Source organism: Eleutherodactylus coqui, chromosome 3 (genome assembly GCF_035609145.1).
Source record: "Eleutherodactylus coqui strain aEleCoq1 chromosome 3, aEleCoq1.hap1, whole genome shotgun sequence".
Lineage (NCBI taxonomy): Eukaryota > Metazoa > Chordata > Amphibia > Anura > Eleutherodactylidae > Eleutherodactylus > Eleutherodactylus coqui.
The window spans coordinates 98,257,659-98,277,196 of NC_089839.1; the positions used below are offsets into that span (position 1 = coordinate 98,257,659).

At 44.6% G+C, this 19,538-nt stretch overlaps 1 protein-coding gene across 7 annotated transcripts in view; it reads right to left on the reverse strand.

Annotated features, from left to right (window-relative positions):
* Positions 1-19,538, reverse strand: part of UTRN (utrophin) — a 701,048-nt gene that overhangs the window by 417,202 nt on the left and 264,308 nt on the right. For 5 of the 7 annotated variants that reach the window (XM_066595904.1, XM_066595902.1, XM_066595901.1 and 2 more), the window contains 6 exons: positions 19,290-19,460; positions 17,946-18,137; positions 15,296-15,361; positions 9,682-9,854; positions 7,118-7,268; positions 2,622-2,797 (listed from right to left, as the gene is read on the reverse strand). In XM_066595904.1, the coding sequence (XP_066452001.1) occupies positions 2,622-2,797; positions 7,118-7,268; positions 9,682-9,854; positions 15,296-15,361; positions 17,946-18,137; positions 19,290-19,460 (929 nt within the window). The remainder of the gene's footprint in view (positions 1-2,621; positions 2,798-7,117; positions 7,269-9,681; positions 9,855-15,295; positions 15,362-17,945; positions 18,138-19,289; positions 19,461-19,538) is intronic. The other 2 variants (XM_066595903.1, XM_066595906.1) reach the window with 1 other exon arrangement.

Consider the following 19,538-nt stretch of genomic DNA (forward strand, 5'->3'; position numbering starts at 1 on the left):
GGTGACTTTTACAGCACAGTAACCAAAGCAATGTGCTTGTTGCGATCTTGCAACAATGTTTGGGTGACAATTTAAAAGGGTGTTACCATCACGGCCATACATGGCCAAGATGAAAACACTACTGAATGCTAGGTGGCTGGCTAGCGGGGCAGATGGAAATATCTGAACTCGGCTGAGCTACACTGATTCTGTAACTCCCATAGAATTCAATGGAAGCTACAAAAAACAACAACACAAAGTGAACTATGTTATTACAGAAACAGCATATCTTGCAGCCCCGTGCTTTTTATATAATCTCATTAACTCCTATGGGATTTACGGAAACAAACAGCATAGCGTAGTGTGCTCTGCTATTTCCATTCTCCCGGCCTCCACATTCAGGGCATCTGGGGTCACTAGGGCCAGAATAGAAGAAAGGTGTGGGTCTCAGAGCTGGGACCCAAAATTATCAGAATTTTATGGCATATTCTGTTAATCCCACAAAATCTGAGATGGGAAAATCCCTTTAAAGAAATAATAGATTGTCCCATTAACTTGTCAATATCACATAATCTAGTGATAGTTCTGTGCTAGGTATATATAGCATTAATGAGACTTCAAGTGTCAGTTGTGGACCCATAAGTCACACCCAGCTTGCTTATTAGCAAGTAGGCACACCATGGGGCACTATAATTTAGAAGCAATGGAAATGCACAAACACATAGAAGTCTTATACATTGTGTAGGATTGTTCTGTTAGTGATTCCTATGTGAAACTTGAATAAGAAAGAAAAAGGCTGTGTTCACCTTTCCTTCATGGGTTCTGTTTATAGCAGAAGACATGATGTTATGCCAGATCTACAGTACAACAGATCCCAATGAATAATGAACTCTATTGACTTCTAATGGGGTTTGTTGGGATTCTGTCAAGGTGTTGGCCATATTAACTTAAAGAATAGTTTATGCTATATTATTATTATCATCATCAAAAGTCAGGAAATCCCCCTGGTGAATGCTTCAAATGACAATGTGAATACAACCTTACTCATAAATTAATGCAACATCATCTATTATATAAAAGAAACCCTTCCAGGACTGACAGGGGCTACAAAACTGTAAGAGTGTTAAATCAAGGGTCACTTTTGTCTCAATCTTACTTCAACCCTTTAAGGACCAGGCTGTTTTGTACCTTAAGGACCAGACACTTTTTAGGGATTTTAACCATGTGGTGGTTTTACTGCCCTATTTTGTTTCCTTTAGCTACCAAAATTATTTTTGCTGCGTTTTTTTTCCCGTGACATATAGGACGATTTTTAAAAATATCTTTCTCACTAACTTGTTTTTCTAAATTAGCATATTTGCGCTACAGTAAAGAATGGGAATGTATTCCTTATTTGGTTTTGGATGTTTTGACATATAATATGTATGATTTCTGATTACAGGGCGCATACGTTTTTTTTTTTAAACTTATTTTTGTAACTATTTTTTTTTTACCATCCATATCCCCCATGACGTCATATAAGACCTCTGGGGGTCATTCACATTGTCTTTTTAAAAAAAATTTTTAATTACACATTTTTTCACTGTAGCCGAGGCATCCACAAGAGCCCAAGTTACAGGGAGAAACATCTCTTGTAGTGACACTAGTCCCTAACAGAGCTGATAAGGGTCTGCTAGGACCCTGCAGCTCTGCTGTAACAGAGGCACCTGGCAGTAACATGATCACTGGGTCGCTTAGTGGAAGAAACACTTCCACTTTCACTTCTTTCTCCATAGTGTTCATTGAGCGCTATGTACCCGGTAAAGGAGAAGGCACAAGCTGTTACAATCACTTCCCCCTTTTCCTCTGGGTCGTCAGCTGTAACTAACCGTTGATAACATGACCTGCTCCTGCTTGATTGCAGCAGCAGAGGCTTTAATCCCCACCGTATTTTTGCTATCGGCCGTATATTTACTGCACTTGGTCCTTAAGGGGTTAAGAAATAATGTATGCTCAAATTCAAGTTTACATCAAATATCTAAAATAAGGTATAGCCATACCTTGATATCTATGTAAAAAGCTATATATAATGGACGGCACAGGTGGCCTTGCAGCACTGGGGTCCTACATTGAAATCCATGCTTGCATGGATTTCCATGGGTACTCCAAACTCCAAAAACACATCAACAGTTGAAAATAGATTGTGATGGGGACAGGGCACAATGTTTAGACGATGTCAAATAAGTATGTGTTATGTTAATGAGTAAAATAAGTAATAAATATAGATAAGCGAGTATACTCCCTAAAGGCAATTGCTCGAGCGAGCATTGCCTTTAGCGAGTATCTCCCCCGCTTGAGACTGCAGGTTTGGGTGCTGGCAGCGGGCACGGAGCTGCGGGGGAGAGCGGGGCGGAACGGAGGGGAGATCTCTCTCTCCCTCTCTTCCCCCCGCTCCCTCCTGCTGACAGCCGCTACTCACCGCTCCCCCGCGCTGGCACCCGAACCTGCAGTCTCGAGCGGGGGAGATACTCGCTAAAGGCAATGCTCGCTCAAGCTATTGCCTTTAGCGAGTATACTCGCTCATCTCTAGTAATAAATGATACAAAATGTATAATTTCTATACTAGCAAGTGACAAATGATCTTCACTAAACAGGCCTCATACCTTTGCTGTCTGTCCATGACCTCAAATTTAATTGCGCTCCAGCGTCTGTTCAAACCCGTCAGTTTCTCCTGAAGGAGTTGCCCATCGGTGGCGGAGAGATGTTGTATGATGCCTTCCCCGCTCTGGTTGAGAATGGTAAAGCTGAGTTGGTGAGCGCTGATTCCTTCCTCGAGCTCCTGGGAAAATGAAGCAGAAGATGAAGAATCTGGGGAAAAAAGCTACCTGCTGAGGCCTATGTGTCTATGATCCCTGTGCCCATCAACACAATGGAAGTAAATGCAGAAGCATAAAATAATCTGCTTTAGTAAAACTCTGTTTGCGCTGCTCTTCTCAGAAGGGTTTTGATCTATTTAAACTGTAAAAGGAAAATGACACCCATGAAATTAGGTTTTAACTTAGCTTCATTTAAATGTGTAGTTTCTTAAGTTCTTTTCGCAGATGCTGAAAATGTCTAATAGTAAAATCCCAAAGATAAAAGGACAAAGAATGTTTTACTTTGTTTTACGTTTTATAATTTGTCATTTTCGTTTGTTAATATTCTGTACAAAAACATTTTTTTAAACTTTTTTTTAAATTAAAGGGGTGGTCTCGCGGCAGCAAGTGGGGTTATACACTTCCGTATGGCCATATTAATGCACTTTGTAATGTACATTGTGCATTAAATATGAGCCATACAGAAGTTATTCCACTTACCTGCTCCGCTGCTAGCATCCTCGTCTCCATGGTTCCGTCTAAATTCGCTTGCAGCATGCTTTTTTAGACGCGCTTGCGCAGTCTGGTCTTCTCCATTCAGCACGAGCCGCTTCAGTGTGCTCCCCGCTACAGCTCTTCTGCGCATGCGCAGACGAGCTGTCACTGCTCGGGAGCGCGCTGCAGCGGCCATTCTGTACCTTCCTCTGTTAGAGGAAGGTGCAGAAACTGGAGCTGCCCAGCGGAGAAGCCCAGCCCAGCAGCCCCGAGAAGCCTCCCAGGTAAGTGATTTGTGGGGGGGGGGCTGCCGCTGCGCCGGGGGGGGCTGTCGCTGCGCCGGGCTGCCGCTGTGATGGGGGAACTAGCGCTAGGCCGGGGGGTCTGTCGCTGTGCCGGGGGGGCTGCCGCTGTGATGGGGGAACTAGCGCTAGGCCGGGGGGGCTGTCGCTGCGCCGGGGGGGGGCTGCCGCTGCGATGGGGGAACTAGCGCTAGGCCGGGGGGGCTGTCGCTGCGATGGGGGGGCTGTCGCTAGGCCGGGGGGGGCTGCCGCTGCGATGGGGGGGCTGTCGCTAGGCCGGGGGGGGCTGTCGCTGCGATGGGGGGGCTGTCGCTAGGCCGGGGGGGGCTGCCGCTGCGATGGGGGGGCTGTCGCTAGGCCGGGGGGGGCTGTCGCTGCGATGGGGGGGCTGTCGCTAGGCCGGGGGGGGGCTGTCGCTGCGATGGGGGGGCTGTCGCTAGGCCGGGGGGGGCTGCCGCTAGGCCGGGGGAACTAGCGCTGGGCTCCGGGGCCTTCACCTGGGCTGAGGGTCTAGCGCTGGGGAGCCGGGGGCTAGCGCCTTACCTGCTGCCTGGCGGTGGGCGTCTGGTTGGCGGCTGCGGGGCGTCTGGTCGGCGGCTGCGATGCGTCCGGTTGCCATGGAGACACAGCTGGCGGCGTCTCGGGAGCGCGCACGTCGGGCTGCAGCGAGCGACGGGGAAAGAGCCGGCGGCCATCTTGAGGAAACTTTTATAAGTTGCTGAAACGCTGGAACGGTAAGTACGAACCAGCTAGAAATGTCATTTACAGGGGGGCTTAGTAATGTGTACTTAATGGGGGGGACTGGGCAAAAAAAAAATTTAACTGCTTCCTCGAGACATCTCCTTTAAGTTTACATAATGTTTTTGCATGAATCATTAGCACATCTATTGTGAAACCTCCGTAGGCCTGGGTCACACAAACTCATTTTACGCAGTGGATAGAAACCATTGATTTCAATTGTTTCATTCGCATAAGCATATTTTTCACGCACAAAAACATACGCAGCAGGCCCTATTGTCCTGCGCACAAAAAGAGCACATATTAAACTAATTAACTTAATTGTCCGTTTCAATGAATAGGAGCATGGCTGTGTGCTTTTTTGCGCATGCAAAGGGCACTATTTGTGCGCACAAAAAGTACAGGTAAATACACACATGCTCTACACACGCAGCATGTTCTATCATTGGGTGTTCCCTCTGAACGTGTTGGCCATTGTTTTCAATGGGACCTTGCAAGACATCATGTGGCACTAGCATGTAGTATGTTGTACATGCAAGTCTGATGCGATGTTTCCAATTGAAGTCAATGGGAAACACCTGCGATCCTAACACGCAGGTGGCTTGTCAGAGGAGGTATGGCAGCCTCAGACTGACATATTTATATAGAATTTACGTCAGAAACTGGCGTAAATTTTACCAGAAATGTATACCACATCAGACCTAGCATAAATTTCTGTGTATAGGCGGACAGAGAGGACTAGAAGCGCCTTATACATGAAGAAGCATGAACCGCTCCATATATTAAATACATTGTATGTCATTGTGAAATGTGGCTATTAATTTATTTCAACCTGTGGACCAAAAGCCCAAAAGTAGGTTTATGGCATATACCAATTTACAGAACAATCCCAGTACATGCATATGTGTCATCCCAGTTAGAAATAGTGTTGAGTGATTCTTGAAATAATCGGGTAGGTAGTGGCCAACCTGATGTTAAAAAATAATTGTGAATTGGGACTCCCGATCCCATATTCCATTAAAATCAATAGGAGGAAAAATCTGGATCTCTATTTTGGCCTCCTTGAAGAACACTGTTAACGGTGTTGAAGGCCCAGTGTTTAGCACTGCTGCCTATTTAGACACAACGATTATCACTCAAAATTCACTCAAAAGCCATCTTTTGAGCCATAATAGCTGTGTCTAAATGGGCAGTCATCATGCACTATTCCTTCATCGTTGACTTTTAGCAGGCTAAAAGTCAGTGATGACTTATCAGCGCCGCACGCTGAGTTCTCAGAGAGATACCAGCTGATAGCATTATTTCAGCTGGTATCCTGCATGGAGCTCTCAGGGATAGCTCATAGAATAAAGCAGCAGTCAGCGCTCCTGCTGTTCTCAGCGCTATCAGCTCAGCGGGATACCAGCTGACAGCTTCAAGAACAAAACAGCTGTTTGCATATACAAAGCAGCTGCTGTTCTGGGAGTTATCAGCAGTGTCCTGCTCCGCCTGCATTTAACTCTTAAGTAGCTAATTAGCTACTTAAAGGTTTATGAAAAGATGATCGCTCAAAACTGTCACTCAAACTGTCGTTTGAGCGATTTTTGAGCAATCATTTTTCAGTGTAAACGGGCCTTTCCAGTGGTGGGGACCCAGGCTCAAATCCCCATCAAGGTCAGATTCAAACCTAGAACTGTAGCACTGCAAGGCTTCAGTGGTTAGCCAACACACCTGTCCTCTCTGCTCAAAACTGCATCCAGATGATCCGATCTAATTTAGCATAAATCAGCCTGCTTTGATCACTCAGCCAATCACGTCAAGTGACCCTAGTTATAAATATAAAAATCTTCCTAGAAATCACAGTGGGTCAGGAGATTTTCATTGGGCTGCATTCGGACCAAGGATAACGTGCATAAAGTTTGTATGTACTCCTTTTTTTAATGAGGATTTCCTCTGAGCACTCAAGTTTCCATCCACACTCCAAAATATACTGATAGGTAAACTGGCTTTCTATGAAATTAGCCCCAGCTGTGGGGGTTTGAAATAAAGAAATTGGATTGCAAGACCCCCAGTACTGTTTAACATGTCAGTGCTATATAAGCAACAGCAATCAAAACATAATTACTAGCGATGAGCGAGTATGCTTGGATAAGGCAGTTACTCAAGCGAGCATCGCTCTTCTTGAGTAGCGGGGGAGGCAGGGGGTAGCGGGGGGGGGGGGGGGGGGGGCGATGTAACTGAATTGTCCGAGCGTGCTCGCTCACCTCTAATAACTACATAACTTCCAAGAAAAAAATGTAGTTTAGGCCAGCTTCACACGACTGGGACAGATTCCATATGCATGATTTCGCCGTCGATCATGCACAGTACAGATTTTTTTTTTTATTATTTGTATTTCCTGTGCTATCGCTTAGCAATGACGCGGGTACTGTGTATGGGCTGTGGGTCGGCCTTCAATGGAGGCTATGCGCTCGGAGTCTGCAGCAAAATGCAAGCTGCAATTTTTCCTCCCCTCTCTGAATACGTAATTTGCATCCGCGAGTGTAAGCGAAAACCAAAAAGTATTTGCTTTTCAACGCATTTGATTTGCTGTGGATCCTTCGTGTGGACACCGATCGTGGATTCCACAATAGGAATCCAGTTGTGTGAAGCCAGCCTTAAGATAAAAAATTAAATAACTAAAGAAACAGAAGCAATTATGACCTTTCTATTTTCAGTTTTCTCCACTGCATCTTGTGTCATTCATGAAAGTGTGGTTATCTGTGATAGCATCAGTGTATTGTAATTTACCCGCTGATGAAGTTGTGCTTTTTCCAAATCCAAAATGCCTCCTGAGGTACGAGCCTGGCTTAGCAAACCTTCGGCTTCATTTATCCACTGAGTGAGGTCATTGAGGTCACAATGGAACTGCCTCCACTCCTCCTGCGCTCTGTCGAAACGACTTAAATAAAAAAAGTTCCAATTATTAAATAATTTCAATTAATAACGATTGATGATTTCAATATGTTTCTCCTTATGCCCAGGCATACAAATGGACAGAAATAACATTTCCACACATTCTATTCTTTACACCTAGAATCTCTATTAGAGAAATATTGGACTAATAGATCAATACAGCAGTATCATAGCATCTTTGATAAACTTGAAATGTCCTATAATGTCCTTAAAATGTCCTGTAATGCCTCAAAATCCCCGCCTCCAGAAAGTGCTGGGTCTGATTGGCTGAGCGTTCAGCCAATCACAGGCATACATTGAATTCAATGAATGGCTGAGCACTGCCTCTGATTGGCTGAGTGCTGTGACCAATCACAGGCAGCGCTCAGCCTGTGATTGGCTGAGTGCTCAGCAAATCAGAACAGCCCTTTCTGGAAGCGGGGATTTTCAATCGGCCATCAGAAAGTGCTTCAGAGCAGTGCCGGCATGGAAGAGAGAAGACGCGCCAAAGCCCCGACAATGGCGGAACGTGATGTATTTTTGTTATATTTTACACCAGCTAGGGATGATTTTCAGGGAAGGGCTTATATTTCAAGTCCTTCCCCGAAAAATCACTGTGTGGGTTGCTTGCATCCCATTACTTTCAATGGGGCCGGCTGCAGCACTGGCCTCACTGAAAGCAATGGAAGAAGATTGCAATCCTCTGCCACAGCTGTCACAGCTGTGGCAGGGATTTCCCTCATCCCAGCGGGAAGCCCCCTTGTCACTGACAGTGCTGTCACAGTGTTTAGTGATGAGGGTACTCCCAACTGGGATATTTTACGTGCAGCACGGATCTTGCCGCTGCACAGATTTCCTATGTTTTGCAGGTGCAAGTATTTTGTGCCTGTTAAAGAGGGACATGTGAACACTACATAGGGAACCAATGGTTCCATCAGACGTGCTTTTTTTGTGCTCATAGGTGTGCACAAAAAAACGCTCATCTGACTTCACCCTTAGGGCTCAGTCACACGGGCGTTTATTGCCGCGATTTGCGCATGCGCATGCGTCCGGCGATTTTTTAAAACCATTGCTTTGCAATGGTATCGGACACATGAGCGCTTTTTATGCGCTCGTCCGATAAATTAGAGAACAGAAATCGCAGATCGCACCTATCTGCGATCTGCGATTCCTGTTCTCTTCTCTATATGCGCTCAATGGGGCCGGCGGCAGCAGCGCCGACCCCAATGAGAACATATAGAAGATAAATCATTCTTCTCTGCCACAGCTGGAACAGCTGTGACAGAGAAGAACGATGTTTGCCCATTGAATTCAATGGAGCGGCAATACAGCCGCTCCATTGAAAGCAATGGGCTGCCGGCGTGCGCGGGGTTAATTGTCGGGAAGGGGTTAAATATATAACCCCTTTCCTGCAATGCATCCTGAAAAGTGAAAAAATAAAAAAAATGTAGGTACTTACCTGCTCCCGGCAGCTGGAGATCCCGGCGGTCGGCCTGCAGTGGGTGTGAAGGGGGTGTGACTCAGGCTTGCCCCTGATTGGCTCAGCCTGAGCCAATCAGAGGCTGATCTCAGTCACACCCATTCATGAATTCATGAATGGGTGTGACTGAGACTTGCTTCTGATTGGCTCAGCGCTGAGCCAATCAGGGGCAAGCCTGAGTCACACCCCCTTCACACCCACTGCAGGCCGACCGCCGGGATCTCCAGCTGCCGGGAGCAGGTAAGTACATACATTTTTTTTATTTTTTCACTTTTCAGGATGCATTGCAGGAAAGGGGTTATATATTTAACCCCTTCCCGACAATTCATCCCACACTCGCCCGCAGCGCTTGCATTCAATGGAGCCGCTGTATTGCCGTCTCCATTGAATGCAATGCGCTGGACAGCTCCGGCCCGTTTCTAATGAAACGCGGCTAGGAGCAGATTTTCGGGCGATTTTTGGGCCGATTTTTCGGCGCCGGTCACGCGATTTGCGCATGCGCATCCGTCATGCGATGCGCAAATCACGTGAAAAAACGCCCGTGTGACTAAGGCCTTAAGGACTAAGCGCAGGTCTTGGGCTTTAATCCTAGTTGATAGTAAAAATATAGTATAGGATTAAAGCTCCTGCAATCTAGCAGGAGCAAATCGTGTTGTTGACTGTTAGTCACAGCTGAGGACCCGCAAGAGAAGCGATTAGATTATGGTATGCAAGTTCTTGGTAAATATTTTTTGCTTTCTCTCTCTTTACCTTTTCATGAAATATAAAACAATGGCCATTTTAGAAAATCATTATTTTACAGTAAAGAGTGAAGAAGTCTCTGACCTGAGTGGGATTGTTAGGATTAGTTATATGACTAGTTACACAGGAAAAAAGAAGTTATAATAATGTTTGAAAAACTCTTTGCGAACCATTTGCATGCACACCACCTCAGTTTTACCTCTTACGCTCGTTGAACAGTCTGTTGATTCGATCCCATTCTGCATTGACCTGAGTAAGTGATTCCCCTATCTGTATGGCTTCTGGTCCTGAGGCTTCCAAAATCACATCCGGTTGCTTCTCATGTATAGCTGCAATTTGTTCTCCTAGTTTATCCAACACATCTTTTATGTTCTAAGAGAAAGAAAACATGGACATCAAATGTGAACAAGGGGTGTGACTTGTTAGAAAAGTACTAACATTTAGGGCGGTTTCAGATAGCCGCATGCACAACTATGTTCACCGCTATGGAGCGTAGTTACGCAGGAACGGATTTTTATTTTTCTTCCTTCTCAGGCTTTTCAAACTCTGCGCCACAGCCACCCAGCGATCATGCCAGGCGTAGGTCAATGGGGTAACACAGGAAGCAGTGCCTTATTGATATCTAGGCAGTGCCTAACCACTTAGATGCAGCAGGTGCTATTGACCGCAGCATATAAGTGGTTAAACAGCCCAGATAGGGCAGATCCCAGCCATTGCAAATAGGTGTCAGCTGAATAACACAGGTGGCAACTGACGCATAAGGAGCATATGCTCTACTGCAACATTTGACGTTAGGGCCTCATTCCTACGAGTGTGTGTTTTGCACGCCGACCCCATTGAAAGCAATGGGATAGCATCGCAGTCCTCTGCCACAGAAGACTCCTGGGGGAGTCCCATTATCACTGAACATTGTGACGGTGCTGTCAGTGTTCAGTGATGAGGGGACCTTCATGGAGCACCTGCTCCAGTGAACAGGCAAAGTTTCATGCACAAACTTTGCCTGTTCACGTGCTTTCTGCATAAGAGAGGAGCACATTTTTTTCACGCACATAGGCGTGCAAAAAAAAAAAAAAAAACACGCTCGTCCAAATGAGGCCTTAAGGGTGCATTCACATATAGTTGATTTGCTGGAAATATTCCTCAGCTTTCGTGAGGATTTGCAGCAGATTTCATCTTCTCAATTGAAGTTAATATTCTATTTGTATGGCTACCTTTTAACTGAAGTGGTGCAATCTGCTGTGGATTTCCAGCAAAATCTGTCTGCAAATCTACAACTAATGGTGCAAATTTGCTGTGGACTTTTTCAGCTGCATAAAATCTGCAGCAACTCAGAAAAACGCAAGTGAGTGTCCACCCTGATGCTATTGTTTTAGCTGTATCCCGCTCCCTGAAGACAAGCTGGGTATGAAGAACAGAGCTGTTCAGCTGCGTTCTTCAGACCCCGCTCTGAGCACTCGGCTGTATAATAGCCAGGCGCTCCAAGGGGGGAACAGCTGGACGCAGAAGACAAGTGGCCCAGCTTGTCTTCCGTATCCCACGCTCGGAGCGCTCAGCTGTATAACAGTCACAGTTCCGGCACAAGATACCAGAAGAAATAGTATAACAGCCGGGCGCTCCAAGCGGGGAACAGCTGGATGCAGAATACAAGTGGCCCCGCTTGTCTTCTGCATCCCCCTGCTCGGAGCATAAGGTGATCGCTCAACGTTTGAGCGATCACTTTGCGCTGTAAATGGACACAACGATTATCACTCAAAAGACATCTTTTGAGCGATAATCGTTGTGTCCAAATGGGCCTTTAGTCCTGCTGTTCACTACTGACTAGATCCAGAAAGGAACAAACACTGATGAGGTGTAGGGCATTACTCCATACATCAAATCAACAGCAATGTGAGAAGATTGTCTAGATATTACAAGGCTATTATTGGTAGGCACAAAAGTTCTTTACAATTTGCTATCACTGTTCATCCTCCCCCTATCAGCAAGTACAGTACACCACAGTCCTTTCCGGCGTTACGATGAGCATCAGTGATGTAGGGCTCCTTCCCATTATTGTGCCCATTCAGATGGCCCAGGTGCAGTTCCGCTAAATTCCCTTCCCCTTTCCGCTCCTTGCCGGCTGTCGGCAAAAGGAAGGGGCGGGGCTGGAGCTAGTGTGCTAATCTCCCGTCCTGTCCCTTTGCTGGCAGACGGCAAGGGCGGAGATTGGGAGGGAGGGGTGTAGTTTAGCAGAGAGACGCTGCTAAACTCCCTCCCACCTCCCTTTCCTAGCAGCTCTCATAGGCTTCCATAGGAATCTATGGGATTGGCCAGAACTATCTTTTCCGGCCAGCGTAAAAATGGCCAACCAGAATCTTTTTAGGCCGGCCATTTTTACACATTGGAAAATCGTCCATCTAAACTGATGCATTGGATGGTTGCTTATATCGGCCGGCTGTGAAAACGCAGCCGATATGTGTATGAATAAGCCCTTAGGCTGCTTTTTTACATCTGTGACGGGGGTCGAACGGAACTGTCTTATGACGGAAATGAACAACGCCCAATGAACCCTATTAACAATAATGGGACCCATTCTGTTTCCACTCAGGTGGCCGGCAATTTACTGGGGAGAAAAAGCTCTGCATGCAACTATTTCTTCTGGTATCTTGTGCCAGATCTGTGACAGAACCTTACTGCTGTACTTTTAGCAAATGGCAACAGCCTTAGCACAAATTTAGGGCAACGTGTTACTTGTTAGAGGTCACTCTGTTCAAAAACACGACAATAGCTCATTTCTTTTTAGTTAACATCTATGCAAAAAGTTAGTTGTCCTCCATGACTGGAACATGTTATTTTTGGGTAGAATCTTTCTAAATTAGCTTTGGATGACAAGTTCTAGGCAAGGGGAATCAATAGTGGATCCCTTGTTTTAAGCAGGAACAGGAGCTAACGAACTATATAATGATTAATGAAAGCAGAATAAAAGATTGAGTCAAGTCAAGGTAATTTATCCTCTAACCCAGCGGTTTCCAAACTTTTTCAGCCATGCAGCCCTTTTTAAAGCAAAGGTTTCTCGTGGGGCCCCAAAGCAGGGCAGAGGGTATGGTCAAGGGCCCAGAGGCGTGGCTTATCACAACATATTATTTTTACCACCGTTGTTATAAAAAGGACAGGGCCGTTTAAGAAAAAGAAAAAAACAGAGAGGAACACTGGAGCGCTGGATGAGCAATTAATCTACATTATATTTAAAATTAACATGCTCCAGAATTAAATCCTGCACCACATGTCAATATCCACATGGGTTTTGTGCAGATTTTTTTCACAGCTGCAAATTTCATCCTCTTTGTTGCTATAGCTACTGTAAATTCCACAGCAAATCCGCCCTGTATAGTCATAGTGACCCCCAATATTGGTGGCCCCAGTAGTAATAGCATCCCCTATATTGGCCCCAGTAGTAATAGTGACCCCCACAGTGGCCTCAGTAGTTTTAGTGTCCCCTATATTGGCCCCAGTAGGAATAGGTGATCCCTATTGCGGACCCAGTAGGAATAGGTGACGTCTATTGTGGCCCCAGTAGTAAAAGATGACCCCTCTTGCAGCCCCAGTGGTAATAGGTGACCCCCTATTGCAGCCCCATTGGTAATAGGTGACCCCCTATTGCAGCCCCAGTAGTAATAGGTGACCCCCTATTGCAGCCCCCATAGTAATAGGTGACCCCCTATTGCAGCCCCAGTAGTAATAGGTGACCCCTATTGCAGCACCAGTAGTAGTAGGTGACCCCCTATTGCAGCCCCCATAGTAATAGGTGACCCCCTATTGCAGCCCCAGTAGTAATAGGTGACCCCTATTGCAGCACCAGTAGTAGTAGGTGACCCCCTATTGCAGCCCCAGTAGTAATAGATAAACTCTATTGCGGCCCCAGTAGGAATAGGGTTCCCCCATTGCCACCACTGGCATTGGTCCCCGCTCTATTCACCACTGCAACAGTGTCTGGACAGGCTTTAGTGAGGAACAGGAGCTGAGGTGACAAAGCAAAACGGATTACATGACCAGAGCCAGCTGATGCCACCGCAGGTCTTCTTCCTCACTAAAGCCTGTCCGTGGAGCACAGTTTGGAAAATGCTGCTCTAAACAGATGCACATTAAATTACTAAATTACACTCTGCTCCACACTATAGATCTGCCATTTTTAGTTAAATGGTCACTAGACAACTTGTGTTTAACCCCTTAAGGACCAAATGTGTTAAATATGCAGCACGGGATTAAAGCCTCTGCTCCAGCAATTAAGCAGGAGCAGGTCTGGTTCTCAGCTGTCATACTGCTTCTTCCTTCTCCTTTCTTAGCTACATAGAGCTCCTGTGGATGCCCCAAGTAATCTTGTAGATATGATACCTTTTAAAAATACATGATATTACAGCAAGCTTTCGGGGATATCTCGCCCCCTTCGTCAGGCTAATCTACAAGATTATTTGGTTTCTCTCGCTGAGAACAATCACACATTGATCTACTGGCTAACACGATACCAAACCTTTTTTTTGTGGATGCCCCATTTACAGTGGAAAAGTGTGAAAATAAAAAAATTAAAAAAAGACAATATGATGTCATGGGGACAAAAAATGTTACAAAAATGAGTAAAAAATAATTACAGAATAAAATTAAAAAATATATACTGTAGTAGTGCAGTACACAGAAGGGCCCGTAGAGGGCTGCAGACAGGATTTCTGGTGCAAGGGTTAACACAAGTGGGGTGGAGCAGGAACTAGAAAAGGGCCAGTTCCTGCCAGAATCAGGTGGGGAGAGGACCAGTGCAGCAGAGCTGAGGTGCTGCAGGCTGGTGGCCTAGCAAAGGCAAGAGTCCGACAGGGACGACAACCCTGGACTCATACCCAAGTGGGGTGCACATGAACTGTGTATTGTGATTGCGGTCATGACAAATAAGGGCTGTCAGGAGCCAGATGAAGAAATCCACGTCTTTGGAGTTTCTACACGTGTGGAGTGCCATTTTTATGTGAGAGGTCAGCGATCCCGAGGCGAGTGACCCCAACTTACCACAATACATAAAAAAGAGAAATGACCCAACGCCAACAAAAATCGTCACCGTATATGTTCTGCAATCCAAAACTATACAAATTACCGGTATATATCAAAATGTCAAAATATGGAGCCCATTGCTGTACTTTATTTTAGTGTAAATATGCTATAATTTTTTTAAAAGAAATAAAAATGTAAAAGATATAAAAATAGTCCTGTATGTCACAGAAAAAGGAAACGTAGCAAAAATAATTTGGGTGGCGGAAGGAAAAAATAGGCTAGTAAAACCCCATGGTTAAAATCCCTAAAACATGTCTGGTCCTTTAGGACCACAGCACCCTGGTCCTTAAGGGGTTAATATGATGGGTTTGTTTGCTGAAAATAACATTAAATTGCTGCCTACTAATGGTCTCCCTTCTTTCTAATTTGCTATACACTTCCTGTTAAGAGAAGCCTGTCTTTGGTAATAGAGATAACAAGAAGGATAACAGGAAGTGGAGGAGGTGATGATTCATTAATTCATGCTGTACATAGACATCTATGGAGAGGGAAGGAGAAGGACTCACTGCTGAATCTAACTGAGAATTACAGGTACAGCACTGCTACTACTGATGTACACACAAGACAGCTTATTCTGCAAAGTCATCTGAAAGTGCAGACATTTTTTACAGGTGTTATGATTTAGGGGGATTCCTAGCTTGAAACCTGCTCTATTAGTCAAAGTGGGGAATCACTGCAGAGAGCAGTTCCCGTTCTGGAGGACTCAGCACAACCAACTACTAATTTGAATAAGTGCCATGCAATACCACTTTTCCGTGCCGTCTCGTTGTATTGGAAATGTGTGCTAATTGTGGGTGTTTGAGAAGCTGGACCTGCAAAAATACGTGTCAGCTCTAAATGATAGAACACACAATGAAACAAATTACAACATTTCATATAGGTTACATTAAAAGTAGCATTGGTCTATCATGTCTGACTAATGGTATATACCGACTAACACAATTTTAATGTTTAATTTCTAGTTATCCAGCAGGAATCACTTTTGTAACACTGCTGTTTAATACTGTATGAGATTATTTTTGCTACATTGTGGCCTCATGCAAATAAAAAAAAAAATTCAAGTTGTCCACCATCATTTGGCACTCAATAGCCCATAATGACAAAGTTACAACACAATGTTAGTTTTTCATTTTTTTTTTAAATTACAAAGATTTCTAACATTTTGCATTGACATACCGTATTTTTTGCTTTATAAGATGCACTTTTTCCGCCTCTAAAGCAGAGGGAGGGAAAGTTCCTGCGTTTTATAAAGCGAATGTGGCGAAAATTCATTCCGATCGCCATTTTTAGTGCGATCACGAATTTAACGCGCGGACGCGATTTATTTGGCGCGATTGCGCGTTAAATTCGCGATCGCGTGAACAAATGTGCGATCAGTTAGAAGATTTCTCTCCTGTCAAAAAAAAAAAATCAGTACTCACCTTCCCCGGCATTCTGCGGCGCTGCTGCAGGCTGTCGCTCCCTCCTGGTCCCCGGCAGAGCATTGCTTTCTGGACGCAGGGCTTGAAATCCCCTCCTCCAGAAAGCTAATACTATGATTCACTAACACACGCCGTCAGCCAATCACAGCCATTCAATGACATCATTGAATGGCTGTGATTGGCTAACACACGTGCGCCTTCAGCCAATCACAGTATTAGCTTTCTGGAGGTGGGGATTTCAAGCCCTGCGTCCAGAAAGCAATGCTCTGCCGGGGACCAGGAGGGAGCGACAGCCTGCAGCAGCGCCGCAGAACGCCGGGGGAGGTGAGTACTGATTTCTTTCCCCCTATTTTCCCGCTCTAAAACGGGGGTGCGTCTTATAGACCGGTGCGTCTTATAAGGCGGAAAATACGGTAAGTTTTCATACCCTTTGGTATGCCACTTGAAATTTTCCCCTGGAAGCCTGCCATTACTCTTGATAATCTTTGAGATGTTTTTGCACTTTGGAGTCAACTGTGGTCAATTCAGTTGATTGGACATAATTTAATTTAAAATCACTTCCCTGTCTATATAAGGTATCACATCTCACAATACATGTCAGAGCCAAAACCAAGCCATGTGGAGGAAAGAACTGCTGCACTGAAAGCTTCCAAGAACACAGTGGCCTCCATAATTTTTAAATGGAAGACATTTATTGGAGCAACCAGGACTCTTCCTAGAGTCCTTGGGGGAAAAGGCTCTTGGTATAAGGGATGACCAAGACCCAATAATCTCTCTGGCTGAGTTCCAAAGAGCCTGTGTGCAGATGGGAGAAACTTCTAGAAAGTCAACCATCACTGGGACACTCCATCAATCTGGACTTTGTGGCAGAGTGGCCAGAAAGAAGCCTCTCCTCAGTAAAAGACACATGAAAACCCACCTGGAGTTGCCAAAAGGCACCTAAAGGACTCTCAGACTGTGAGAAACAAGATTCTCTGGTCTGATGAAACCAAGACTGAACTTTTTGGCCTCAATTCTAAGTGTTCTGTCTGGGGGAAAACAGGCACCACTCATCACCTGCCCAATATTATCCCTACAGTGAAGCATGGTGGTGGTAGCATCATGTTGTGGGGGAAGACAGGGAGACTTGTCAGGGTTAATAGAAAGCTGAACAGAGGAAAGATATTCTTAATAAAAACCTGATCCAGAGCCTAAGGGACCTCAGACTGGGCAGAAGGTTCACCTTCCAACAAGACAATGACCCTAAGCACACAGCCAAGATAACACAGGAGTGGCTTAGGGACAACTCTGTGAATGCGCTTGAGTGGCCAAGCCAGAATCATGACTCAAACCCAATCAAATATCTCTGGAGAGACCTGAAATGTCCACATACGGCCCCCATCCAACCTGACAGAGTTTAAGAGGATCTGCAGAGAAGAATGGAAGAAAATCCCCAAATCCAGGTGTGCAAACCTTGTAACATCATACTCAAGACCTCTGGAGGCTGTAATCACTGCCAAAGGTGCTTCAACTAAGTACTGAGTACAGAATGTGAATACTTGTGTCAATGCAGAATGTTAGTTTTCACTTTTAAAACAACATTTATAAAGATTTCTACCGTTCTATTATCACTTTATCATTATAGGGAATTGGGTGCAGAATGATGAGAAAAAATGTGATTTTTGCATATTTGCACAAGGCCACAATGTAACAAAATGTAAAAAAAAAGTGAAAAGATCTGAAGACTTTCCAAATGCATTGTATGAATAAGAGTCACAATGTATATACCAAGCACTTTATGTTCTAGCGTGTACCATGAAGCTTGTGCTATTTCAATGAATAAGATCAAAACGACATAGCAGGTAAAATAGACACAATGGCACATAAACATAAGTCAAGGGACTTACAATATGCTAAAACCAAAATGACATTGTTCAATAGCAATTAAAATGGGCCAGATGCCTGTTCCCTTATGAGGTTCAAAATATAAGGTTACCTTTAGTGAGTCTTCTTGTACAGAAAAATGTTCATACTCTCCATTGCTAAGTTCAGGTGCAGTAAGCAAAAGCTCAGCATCGGCTATTGAAAGCAAGACCTTGTTGATTTCGACTAAGTAATCTGAAGGAAGGAAGGACGAAGTGAATCCTGTTAGGGGCGCACTCACATCCAGGCGAGAGTCCGTATCATCCTGCAAAAGAACACAGATTTCCTTACAGCTCTGTCTCCGAGCATAAGACTAGCGCTGAAAGCAGCATGGAATTTAAAGAGAACTTGACATATTTTTCTCTAAACAAGCCGTGAGGCCTTCCTTGCAGGCAAACATGACTTGTAAGAGAGATATCAACACTGATTTAAGTTATGAAATGTAGGTTACTTCAGTCCTAGCATGATGGCGGTCTTGAATAAAGTTCAACATTTACTTTCTGGGTTACTTTGGACGATATGAAGCAAAATATAGGTTTTACAGATCTTGTCATATAAATGAGGTCTCTTTGTCAAGCTTCAATATTTTGTTTTGACTTTCATAGATTTGTATAAATGAGCCTATCTCTATGTGGTGTACTTCAGTCATGGACCTCGTGTCGAGCAGAGTGTTAAGGTAGCAGTATGCAGTCCTAAACTCTCGCTTACGGCCTGAAGGTACACACACTATCAAATTCCATTTCTTATCAAGGAGAAGCAAATTTGCTGCTGGCTTTCTTCAGCGGAAAAACTGCAGCAAAACCACAGTGGCCAAATCCTAATTTAAGTGCGGATTTTGACCCATGTATCTTAAGGGTTAAAATTAGAGATGAGTGAGCATACTCGTTAAGGCGATTTACTCGAGAGAGCATCGCCTTTTTCGAGTACCTGCTGACTCGTCCCTGAAGATTCGGGGGGGCTGCGGAGGGGAGTGGGGTGGAGAGTGAGAGAGATCTCTCTCTCTCGCTCCCAATCCCCCCGAATATGGGGGTAATTTTTGCCAGAACTGCGGTGGACCCTCTGACTGGAGGTTCCAATGCAGATGTGAAACCACCTTAATGTACATATAAAAGAGGCAATACTCTGTGACTATCATTGTCAATGGTTGATACTGTTATGTTATGTCAATGTAAGTTTCATCCTCATCTAAAAAAAAATATAGAGTCTATTAAACCATTTCCCTGCCCAGGATGTAGATAATATATCATGACTATAAATGCATACTATGGCTAGTATCTTTAAGTCTAAGGTCTTATCTTAGAATGATACCTGTTTCAATGTTCTTCATTTTATCACAACCTTAACAATCCGAAAGGATTAAGTTTGACATCTGCGTGTTTATCTACTTAAGGTACTATGCCAGACTGATACTACTTACTAAACTCTGATCTTGAGTTCCTAGATACAAGGCAAACTGTTTTTCAATTTCTTCCCAGCGTTGCTTCATTTTTCCATCCTCAACCTCTCCTGGTGAACCATGATGCAGAACATTGGTCTTCTGGAGAATAGTAAATTCTTCCCCGTGTTCCTCTACTTCTTTAAGAAGCTCCTGAGAAGTGATCAAAACCATCTAAATGATGTGTATTATGATTATTTGATCCCTGATCCAATGCAAAGATTAAAAGAA